At 36.6% G+C, this 12,830-nt stretch overlaps 1 protein-coding gene across 1 annotated transcript in view; it reads right to left on the reverse strand.

The window, feature by feature from the left end:
* Positions 1-12,830, reverse strand: part of HECW1 (HECT, C2 and WW domain containing E3 ubiquitin protein ligase 1) — a 2,794,797-nt gene that overhangs the window by 958,353 nt on the left and 1,823,614 nt on the right. Inside the window, exon 12 of the mRNA XM_044065592.1 lies at positions 6,174-6,324. Coding sequence (XP_043921527.1) covers positions 6,174-6,324 — 151 coding nt within the window. The remainder of the gene's footprint in view (positions 1-6,173; positions 6,325-12,830) is intronic.

The following is a 12,830-nucleotide window of genomic DNA, read 5'->3' on the forward strand; positions in this document are numbered from 1 at the left end:
CTGGGATAGGAATCTATCCCTCCAGCATGTCCTGTTTATTGTGGTGACAAGGTTTAGGTCCCTAGAGAGTGTTGCTTGGAGGGATTGGGATTTCTTTAGGTATAGCATGTCCAACAGCTCTGGGTTTAACATAGCTTTATATGTTAGGCAGAGATCTCCTCAGAGTAGGCAATATGCTACAGAGTAAAGCTGGAGTTTTTTGAGATGGTCAGTGTAGGGCATCTGTTTGAGGCCAGTACTCCTCTTTGTGAGGTACTTCTATGGCCTTTCCAGCTGCTGCAGATGTCTTGTGAGGTACATTCCAAAAGGGGTGTTGTACTCTATAATGGGTCTAAAGAGTGCCAAGTAGAGAGTAACAATGATCTCTTTTTTCCTGGATGAGAACCCTTTTGTGATGAGGTGTGCCACATAGAAGGATTTCCTGACTACTGTGGCGATGTGATTATCAAAGGAGAGACTACTGTCCACCTGGGTCCCAAAGTCTCTTATCACACATTCGGCATTAAGTAGACTGCCATTTATGTGGTAGTTCATGGGTGCAGAGTTTTTACCAAAGGGGATGACAATGCACTTTTTGGCATTGAGCATGAGGCCATGCCTCTGACACCAGGCATCTGTCTCAGTGAGGCCCTCCTGTAGGCTGTCCACATCATTTGGGTACTCGACTATGACTCCTAGTTTGCAGTCATCTGCAAACTTTGTTAGCCAGAGGCCTTCTTTGTTAACCTGTACTTCAGAGAAGTAGATATCAAACAGGAGAGGTCCCAGGACTGAACCCTGTGGTACTCAACTTGTCACTGGTTTGAAATCATATTTGGAGTCTGCAGCTTTTACAGTGTTGGTTCTGTCAGTGAGCCAGATGGCAACCCATCTTGTGACATAGGGATTTATACCTAGTTTAGTGAGTTTAGCTATAATTCCAGAATGGGGGATGGTGTAGAAAGCCTTGGCAAGGTCAAGATAGTGATGTGGTCATTCCAGTTGTGACAAGGGTTTAGGTACTGAAAAGAGCATTACAATCAATAATCAGTTTAATTAGATTCATGTGTGGTGGAACATTTACATCCCTGGATCTGGATGTAATAACTTTAGATTTAGTTGTAAGCAGTGCAATAAAAAGTGCTTACTTACAAGGGTGGATATGTGACGATCAAAGATGTGGGCACCGGACCCATAGAGTGAAGGGGGAGGAGAGCCCCCTCACTTTTGCAGCCTGCAACATCTCAACCATCACGGGTGCGCAATTGCGTCAGCTTTGCAACGTCCCGAACGTGCGCCTGTTTGAATACATGTTGCAGGAGGATTGGATTGCAGGTTTATTTTCTTTCAACTGCAGAGCCACAATACAGGATGTCGCAGGAGGATTTCTTTACTGGCTTCAGATTCCTTCAAACTGCCGTTCGGGCAGAGTGGTGTGTAAGTTACAGTTCGCTGCTGCATTTAGAGAACGATAGTAGCTGTTCTTTCTGAAGTGTGTGTGTGTGTGTGTGTGTGTGTGTGTGTGTGTGTGTGTGTGTGTGTGTGTGTGTGTGTGTGTGTGTGTGTGTGTGTGTGTGTGTGTGTGTGTGTGTGTGTGTGTGTGTGTGTGTGTGTGTGTGTGTGTGTGTGTCTATGTCTGTGTGTATACACAAGTTGTGTGTACTTGTAGGAATCTCTGGAATGTTTGCAGTCCAAAAGTTTTACCTTTATAAGTAAGTTTCTTTTCTAGCAGATCTGCCAAATTAGTTCCAAAAGTCAACTGTTGCACGATTTTCCAAAAAAATAACTGATTTATACTGGGGCTCTGGTTATGAAAATAATTCTGCTTATCACTTCCAGATGGGAATATTTAAATTAAAATATACTGGTTACATCCATGTTTAGTAAGACTGATGTATGAAACTGACACATTCTTTTTTTTTAAATGAGTATTACCTGTACATGCTACAAATAGCATCTGTAATTTTGTAAAATATGTTGGCTTAGGTGCCAGCCTTAAAACTTTAATGGTTTCTTAGCCTGGCAGCATGACTTCAGACCACACATGGCTGGCAATGGCTTCTCTATATAATGGAACATATGCAAATGTGGTTTTTAGCACTAGATCATCAATGATCTCTTGTCTTAAGTAAATGCTTAAAAAGTAAAAGGCATAATCAGCATAAAGGCAAAAAGGCACTAGTATTGCTACAGTAGGATGCACAAAAGGGTTATGATTCCTGTGTGGCCAATATGTAAGTCACTGTGCCTGACAGGGAGAAAAACAGTATGGAAGAGATGCTGCTGTGACCCCTTGAGTTACAAAAGAAAAGAAAAAGTAACATGGCAAAGATATCAGATTTCCTCAGTAATCTGGTGGCTGGGGATACACAGGCTCAAACCCTACACCTTGGGTGCAGGTAAAAAGAGCCTGAAGTCCCTAGCCACCATCACTTGGGAATTTATGCCTCACATTTTTGTTTTGCTCTGTTCTGTTCCTCATTAAATCTCCGATTTTCAGGGGCAGTAAAATAAAATCGTTTATGCTAGCAATTTTCTAAGTTTATAAGATCAGTATTTGAAATGTGTCCCTATTTTGGGGTGGCATTCCCCCATTATTGGCTTTGTTCTGTATTTTTGTGCTAGAAGGTTGAGAGCTATGGTGAGAAGTGAGAACTGAATTCACTAAATGATAGCCATTTAAGTTTGTCTTCCTGTCTTTCAGGAAACTGCTGATTTAGCTGAGCAGTATGTTATTCTGACTGTAGTGTTCTGGGTTCAAGACTTGGCAGTGAAATGTACAGTGGTAACACAACATTTTATGCAAGCAACTTTCCAAAATTATACAAGCAATGTTTAAAATGTGTCCCTGGTGTTTGGACTTTTGCCCCCCCCCCAAGTGAAAATAAGTGCAAGAAGCTGTGCAAGAAGCCTATGGCTTACACTACTGTGATTCTATATTTGTATTTTTATATATATAATATATATTGTGTGTAGAAGCAAACTGTTATCATGGAGATGTCCTGAATAGGGCAGTTGTGTCGTTATTGGTGCATGCATTTTGCTTCATTTTCTACTGGAAAATGTTCAAATAATAAATTTAAAATGCGCTCTAACTTAAGTCTAACAAGCGTACTGTATTATACAAGGAATATAATTTAATAAAGTCAGGAAGGTGTATCAAAGAATGCATGTATGTTTCTTGTTTTGTGCGCTAGGGGCCTCTGATTTGAAAACATCCCAAAGGTCATCTTTATCCACCACTGGCCAGATGCATTTTTGTTGGATGTGGTGTGGGTTTTAATGCTGTTTCAATGAATGTGAGTTTCAAGGGCAGAGAAGTTTTAATGCCAAGTCTATTTTCATTGTGAGACAGTATTGCTTTGTTTAGCAGATATCTGTTAGTGTTTATGCATTGTGCTATAAAATGTAAAAAAGAGGCAATTTCTAAATGCTGCATCCCTTATATGGGTCCCCTCAAATTATCTATGGAATGATCACAGTTATTCTCACTAGGGCTGATATACAATTATCAGCCATGGGATAGGTAAGACCAATCAGAAAATGTTAATCCAAGAATCAAGCACCAAAAGGGAATTGGCTAAGCTTAAAATGTCCTCCAAGTGAACCTATGTTGTGGTAGTAAATAGTTATAAAAAAATTGCCCTTTTTAGATCACTAAGTGCCCATCTCACCCCCCACCCCCACACCCCAGTGTTCAACAGCTTCCAGCACCACTGATTAAAGACAGTTTATTGTTGACATATGTTCCCAACTCCCTAACTGTGGGGTCAATTTTCAGGAGTTGTGTTATCAATGTGATTGTTAGAACTTAGAAGGGAGTTACACTTCTCTTTTTTTCACTCTCTCCCTCTGTGGGGGCAGAACTCAGTGACTGAGCATTTGGTTTACAGCATTATACCTCACATTAAACAGCTGTATTTTATCACAGCAGAAAAGCAGCTCCAGTAGATTTCAAGCTGAGAAATGATGGCATTAGGGTGAATAAGTAAATAGAATGTAAGGAAGGCCTCAAGTAATTTCATTATTACTCTTTAATATTGCCTTATGGGGAAAATAATGAATTTCCTTCTGACTTTTCTAAATTAGAAATGGAACAGACTGATTCAACAAATACCCTGGGATAATATCCTTAATGGCCACTGGGAGCCATGTGGCTTGGTTACTAATGAACAAAATCCTCTGGGAAGTTTCTTGATTCAGAATATAAAACACAGCTTTTTATCTTACTTATTGTCTCCTTCTAAATCCTACATAGATGCATAAATGCATGTGTTGCTGATATGCATGTGATTTGGTAGAAGTAATGACCTACCTCTGAGCATTCCAAACTCAGGTAACTTTATTAATGACCAATAAGTTAACATCAAGAACTGATAGATTAAACACCTCAAGCATAGAAGAATACTCACCAGATCTCATAAAATGCAATACATTTATGAACAATATGCATTTATTTCTCAAACATAGCCCAAGTGGTCATACCATTGCAGTATGTATTCATGACGCAGTAATGCTAGATGAATAGTTAGGAATATTACAAAGACTGTTAGAAAGAAAAAAAAGTACCAGTATAAATGGGCAGTTGAATAAGCACTTTCTGAGAAATATAGCATAGCGGTTCTAATAATTAGTGGCAAAAATGTTACAGGAGGAAATACAGCAAAACTGAGTGCCCAGAGCTGCAATCAAAACAACGGAGCTCTTCTCCAGGGACCCTTTATAGTATTCAGCAGCTAATTACATTCCTGCTTAGAGGACACATTCTTGACTTTGAGATTGAAAGCAGCACTCTGTATGTGAAATATCAGCGTTTGCATGCTCTGTAATAAAATGTACACCTTGCTGAGTTTCCTTCATTTTTTAATCGGTCTATTACACAAGGTAAGTATAAACATCATTTAAAAGAGCAGTAAATTTATATGAAGGAAAGAGAAATGAAGTAATCTCAGCAATGGACCAGGACAGGAAGGAACTAAAAGGAATCTAGTGTCTACCATCTACGCTATACCTTTAGGCGCTGCATTACTTAGAAGCCAAAAGAGACGGAAGGATGGGAGACTTAAAAGGTGAGAAGTGCACACTGAACTGCAGCAGTATGAACACAGAAGTGAGAGTTGTAATGGTCATAATAAAATGCTCCTGAAGAAAGAGTAAATGGGGACAGTAGCAAACAGGCAATGCGCATAACCTCTGTAGCAGACACTTGATGACAAAGAAAAGTTATGAGGAGACATTTAAGCACTACAAGATAAGTTTAGGACTAAAGGTGAAACATTAGATTAACAATGTACAGGGATGGTTAGAGTAAAACAAAATATTCTTAAAGCAGCTGATTGAATACTACTTTCACAAATTCTGCATGTAGGGACGAATATAAAATAAAATAAAATGGCTGACAAGTCAGAAAGTAGACAACTGCACAAGGAAGACTAATTCTCACAGAAATCATATATCTAGCAATCAACAAAAAGGATTTGTGTTTGTTTGTGTGTTTATGGCAATTAGTACACAGCAGAAATAGCACTGCAGATGACATTATGCATACCAAAAAATAAATAAAACCATCTGAGCAGGAAAGACAGTATTCAGGGAAACTACGAAGACCAGACTAATGAAATAGATAAAGTGACACAATCTGAAGGCCACTTTACAGACATTATTAAAGGTATAATGTTATATAGCACAAACAGATTTTTATTCTGCTTCTGAGTGCTGTAGTTTATGCAGTATAGGGCTTTCTTAGACACCCTATTTTAACTAGGTCTAGTTTCTGATGGCAGAGTGGTGATACCCTGCTGACTGGTAAAGTGCTTTTAACTAGATGATGATGCAAATAGGGGGAAATAAGAATGATGATTCAAAAGTGTGCTACACTGTGTCCCAAATAAAGCATTTTATTCATACCTTTATTAATGCTCATTGTTTGCATCATAAATAAAAAAATAGATATGTATGTATGTCTATTTCTCTATATATCTATATATATTTTATGCAAAATATTTTATATATATATATATATATATATATATATATATATATATATATATATATATATATATATATATATATATATATATATATATTGATGTTTGCATACACACTGCAAGTCATATGAAAACAGACAAGTTTCCTATTTTTCTTATAAATCTGCATTAAATGGGGTTCATACTTAGCAAGTTGACAATACTCACCTTCTGTTAAGTTGTTCCATTTGTTGGACTGAACTGGAGCGCCTAATTCCATCTGGAGTAGCAGCAGTTGTTGGTCGTTGCCAGGTGGTGGTGCGATTTATATGATCCACATAAAACACTCTTCCATGACTGTCTATCCGTGCTTCCCAGTCTAAAAAAAAAAAAAAAAAAAAATATATATATATATATATATATATATATATATATATATATATATATTAAACAGAAATAAGATTCAAACTATTCTGATAATCTGTAGAATTCTGATGATAAGCAAGAATAATTGAATACTGTGCATCTAGCCTTTGTTCTTCCAGCAGCTGCTTGTTTAAGTAATTCTGTTATCAACTGTATACAGTCCGATACAACCAAAGAAAACACTGTGGTGCACTGGGTTCGATACACAAAGTAAAATATCAAGAACAAAATAGAACGCAGTTACGTAAAACCACCAGAATTTATTGCAGCAAAGCTTTCGTGTCTCCCCTTCCTCAGTGCTATAAAGAACCATTTTAATTCACATTTATATATTGTAAAACAATTAATCATATGACACAGCCAACCAATAGAACAACCAAGAGACATATAAAACAATTAAAAACATTTAAAAAGACATACATATTAAATTAATACGAGAATATATGTGTGTATGTATATATATATATATATATATATATATATATATATACAGACACCAAAAATATGTATATATATATATATATATATATATATATATATATATATATATATATATATATATATATATGTATATGCACACATTTTCAATTAATGAAGCTTTCATTGTTTTTTAATTAGCACAGGCTTCAGACTTACTGCATTACTAATACCCGGATGGATATATGCTTGTAATTTTACTATCCATGAATATTCTATATTTTCCAATGTATTATTAATATCACCTCCCCTCATTTTATGTTGAATAATCTTTATAACTCTAAATTTAAAACTATGACCATTAGCACTACTATTTATATGTTTAGCAAGCGCATTAGTGGGGACATTTCTTCTAATCTCTGATTTGTGCTCTATTATACGATCTTTTAACCTTCTACTACTCTTACCAACATAGAATGCAGAACATTTAATACAAGTGGCTAGGTATACTATATATATTGTATTGCAATTAGCATAACATTCAAACTTATAAGAAAAATCAGTAACTGGATGTGTAAATTCTATGTCAGATAATAAATCTTCACAACTGCTAGAATAGTAGCATGGGAATGCACCTTTCCTAGTAGTCCTAATACTACTAGCAGTATTATCTGGTCTAAGATCTTTATAACGTAGCCTTTGCTTAAAATTTCTTTCATTTCTATAAGCAAAATATGGCCTTTCAGATAAGATATTTTTAAGTTCAGGGATCGATAACAATATGTTCCAATTTTTTCTTATTATATTTTCTACACCTCTAGATCTAGTATTATAACTTGTGATATATCTTAATTTTCTATTTTTAGTACTATTGTCACTCATTACTTGACTTTCTTCACTAAAAAATGGGGCTGTCACATCTTTTCTTTCTTTCAAAATATCCTCCATTATAACATTTATATTATCCATATCGTATCCCCTCTCAGCAAATTCTTGCTTGAGATCATTCATTTGTCTCATACATTTGTTCATATTGTTGTTCAACCTACTGACTCTACTAAGCTGACTTTTAGCTATACTTTTAAATGTATGAGGGGCATGCATACTATATCTATGTGTGTATCTATTAGCATGCACTGATTTTCTATGCACAGATGTTTCTATATCTCCATTAACCATATGTAAATTAATATCCAGGAATGCAATATCGACCTCTGATACATTCCTTTTAAAACGTAAAAATTCAGTTGTCCCTTCTAAATAGCAAATAAAGTTCTTCAGATTTTCCATGGTACCTTTCCACAAAATAAAACAATTGTCCACAAATCTTTTGTAGAACAATAGTTCTGGAACTAGTTCAAAAGCAGTGTTGATTACCAACTTGGCATTTTTTTATTGGGTTAAAAATATAATCATAGCTTTGAGAGGGTCTGTTCCTTACCACCAAGTTGAACAGCCATGGTTTCTTAATCAAACTGTCTCATGCAGCAGTAGAGGGAGAGAGATGACATATACCATGTCTGCAGGGGTACTAACAGAGTAGGATGACTGCTTGTGTGTATGTGTATGTGTGTGTGTGTGTGTGTGTGTGTGTGTGTGTGTGTGTGTGTGTGTGTGTTTTGGAGTGTGTATGTAGGTACATGAGTGGGTGTGTCTGTGAGTCGAACTTAATGGGAATGTTTGGGAGTGTGTGTGTGTGTGTGTGTGTGTGTGTGTGTGTGTGTGTGTGTGTGTGTGTGTGTGTGTGTGTGTGTGTGTATGTGTGTGTTTGCTCAAAAATCCTTCCTTAAGGCTTCCGGACAAAGCCAAAAATAATGGAGGGGTAAAAGTTCACAATCAGCAAAACTTTTAAAAAATTGCTTACTCGAATTCCCTTAAAAATTTAACTGAACAATATTGCATTAACATGCATTTCCTGAGCAATAAGAAGTGTGAAACTCTAACATTTGATATTTTTAATGTTTTTCTCTTTTATTAAGAAACTTTTTTTCAAAAAGAGTCATTTCCATTTCATGCAAAGAGCTTTAAGGAAGCATCAGACGTAATAGTAACATAAGTAATAGCAGTACTAGTGACGCAAGGTATAATACCAGTAGCAAGGTATGAATGGAGATATCCCGTCACTCAATTCTCTCGGTAAGCTTAGAAGCACATCAGATTCTATCCACGTGTCATATTCTACTTTTGTATGACACACTACAGTCTAGGAATGGTAATAAAACAAAATGAACATTACTTACATAGTCTTGTGTATAACAGACAATATCATTCACTCTGAAAATTTCTGCACATTTTCTTTCCATACCCCACTGGAGGAGGGTTGGCTTTGTCCTTCTAGCACTAAAAACTGTAATATAAGTATATTCCAGTCACTTTTAACCCCGAGTATGTCTTAATTCTGCTCTATCATGTAACTGAGGACCAGGCTTCCAAATGGAAACTAATTGCTTCTCCCATGGGTTTAAGATTTCCTTAGGTTTGGGGATGGAGAGGTAAGCATTTAGAAATGGTATTCATTCTTCTTCTAGTATAATCTAACATGGAAGAAAGAAAATATGTTTCCCATTTGTTTCTTCCATTTTCCACAAGGTGATCCAGTTTAATATACATGGTCATCCTCTTCAGTACTTGTATAAGTTCATGTAACAAATCTGTAATGAAAGCATTACACTTGTTTTTCCATTCCCTTGCCAAAATGGATTGGGAACACAAGCAATGGTTAGCCTGAGATGATTATCATCCTCAGTCCAACCTTCAGCCTCTCTTCCTATTCCCAAGCCCATAAAATCCCATGTCCATACAGTCTTTTTACCAGGCATAATCTTCCGTAGTTTCTGATATTGCCTCCATCTACCCTGCACTCTGTCATATTCACAGAACATGCAGGTGAAGGAGGCTCACTCTTGTTTACACCTCCAATATCTTGCTGCTAATGTGTTATGCATTTTATATAACATAGTTAGAGTAAGGTACCACCCATGCAAGGCAAGTATATGGTGAACCCAAATAAAAGGACACTGACCCTGCATGCATGCTTGGTGAGTTATATGTTGTCACTGGGCATCTAGTAAGTAAAGGGCATCATCTTTTTCCCAAATATGCTGCAGTCTAAGTATGGGAGACTTTCTCGTTTGCCTCTACAAAGTTGTTATATATCAGACTCCCCTTCCCTTCCGGACACTTCCCCATTTCTTCTAAGAACAAATCTTGTACTTCTATATTTTCGATAGAAATTAAGATAAATGGTGCAAAGTTATTTATGTGTTTACTGCCAGTTCTCTGGTATATGATCATTTTCCAGTACTTCTCTGAAACTGATGTGTTGAAAAGGTAAGCTAGTATGCTCTGATCTACAGCTTGTGTCACCACAATTTGATTTCAGCTATCAATGCATGTGTCATCCTAAAACAATTTATCCCAACATTGGATGGTCTTAATAATTTGTGGCCAATGCCACATATTAGTTACCTCTTTATCCACCATCTATATGCACCATATTCTGCTGTCCCTGATTCCCAGTGAAAGGGGAGTGAGCTTCTCTTTCAGGATGAATGCAGTTCCATATACCGTTTTCTTCCTCCCTGGATTTTACACACTGGGCTAAATTGGGAGCCTGCATTAGAATAGGTCTAGTCCCATTTTCCAACTTGTTTTAGCATGTATATTCTGTTCATAGGGATTCGGTTACCTTTGTCTTGATTTATGTAAGAGTTTATAACTAGATTTTCCTAAGTCCTGTGTGTTTGTATGACACGGCTGTATGGTGAATGAAATGAAGGGGGGGGGGGTCATAATATTAATTGTGCTAATTCTTCCCATTAATGTTTAGACTGTGTTGTAGCCCCTTTAAAGAGGTGTTGTTATCTTACCTTTAAGACTGTATATGTTTCATTGTAAGTGCTGGCCACTTTTAAATCTAAGCATTTAGTTACATCCACCTCTTTGATTACCCCACTCTTTGTGATGTTAGCTTCCTTTGCTTTGGCCCTTCCCTACTCTAAATAGGACAGTTTTCCTTAGGTAGCATTTCAATCCCAATACTCTGGAAAATTATGCAAGATATCTAATACCTTAGGAGTAAAAACAGTGATGTTCTCTGTTATTAAAATGCACGTCATCTTCAAACAAAGCCCTAAAGTCTCCCAATGTAAACTCTTCTTTAACTTTTGCTTCACTTTCAGTGTTAGTTCCTCTGTTACTAATGTGGAGTAAAGTGAATTACTAGCATCCTTCTCTGCTTCCTGTTTTTATACTCTCTAGACTTGACATACCACCACAAGCTATAATTCCACGGCTTAATTCTTGTTCTAATACTTCGCATAAGTAGGGTCAGATATCTGAGCCAAAGGCTTTGGAGATATAAAAAACAATATACCTCACTGCATTTTATTTTCTTACTGAAAAAACACCAATTATCAACAGACTTCTGCCTTCGTATGAAGCCTTTAATATCTGTGTTCAACAAGGATTTTGGTCTATAATTGGTCATATAAGTACTGCCTGCTTTCTCATTAGCAATTATTATAATTTTTGCTGACTGCATGGAAAGGTGGACTTCCTACATCCATAATACTATTATATACGTTGAGTAATTTTTTTCCAGCCTTATACTATACTCCCTTTTTCTCTTAAAGAGTTTTTACTGAGTGTTTCTGGACTGTGCTTACCTCTGGACTTGGCTCTAGCCATGCCTACATAGAGTGATATAAATTCTCACAAGCCCCATCCCACCTATCAGACCTCTGCAGGAGGTGATATTACCTACTGGGACTACAGGCTCCATTTTCAAACATTTTTCTTCGCTGCTGACTCCTTAATTGTGTTCCCTCAGCTTGCTCTGTAAGTTCTTTACTTGTTTAGTCATATATTTGTGATTACAGCTACTTAGACTTGTTGATTAGATGCCTGCTCTGTGTTTTAAAACTCACTAATGTAACTGCTGCACTGTATACCGTATGCCTGGTTCATCTACAGTAGTTTGAGCTGTGTTACCATGGAGTAAGCTATCTTGCTGTGTGTTTTATCCATTGGTTAATGCAATTGTTTGCTTACTGGTTTTACCTACTCTTTGTGACTTCTTTTTTTTCTTGTCATAGATTTCAATTATGCTTAAGTAAGTAATGCTCATTGCAACAACTACAATAGCCTGCTATCTAGCTGTGGCTGTGTGTTTTGCTATGTTCAGAGGAATGTAACAAATTTTACCATGTTTGCCTATCTCTATTAACGATGTTTTTTCTATGTATATTTACTGTTAACCTTTAACAACATTAAAATATAAATTTTTTGTAGCATTACATCTGTACTACTGTGCTAGAGCGAATGCTAATGTGGAAGTTTCAACAGTTTGTGTTTTTGTTGTTTGAAGTTCTCTTTCTGTCCTCTCTAAAATACCTCCATCTATCTTTCATGTCCTAAACAGCATAATTGGTAACAATTTTTCTTTTTCTTTTTTCTTTTTTTTTCTCACCTCAGCTATCAGGCAAGCTTTATGCCTTTTCTTCTCCACACAGCATACTGTATAAAGCCCTACACTCTGAATAACTGGTTGCAATGAAAACTGCTCAACATACAACTCTGCTATCTCTCACCTTACAGCATCTCTCTTTTTATCTGCAAAGTATGTTGGTTTAGTTTTACATTTTAAAATATACTTATTTAAGGCATTATCTATTCTCTAGCAAGTTGGTATACTGTACAGTAGCTTGGCAGCAAGGAATCTCCCCCCATTTCTTAATCTTAAGGATTTGAATCTTAAGACTCTCTGTTAGTTTCAACAAACTTATGTCTATTCAATGCTGGACTACTCAGCTTGCTTTAAGATATTTCTTACCTGATAGTACTACACAATAAAAACTCTCTCTTACTATTAACTGTAAAAAGCCTTTTTCTGTTAAAGAGTTTTTACTGAGTGCTTCTGGTCTGTGCTTACCTCTGGGCTCTGCTCAACCTGCTCTGTTCGCCTACACTACCCCCATTCCCACCCACCCCTGCTTTTCCTAGATTAATACACACAATTACTCCACCCCTAAAGCCTGTTGT

This window comes from Protopterus annectens, chromosome 3.part0 (assembly GCF_019279795.1).
Source record: "Protopterus annectens isolate FY-2018-M chromosome 3.part0, PAN1.0, whole genome shotgun sequence".
Classification (NCBI taxonomy): domain Eukaryota; kingdom Metazoa; phylum Chordata; order Ceratodontiformes; family Protopteridae; genus Protopterus; species Protopterus annectens.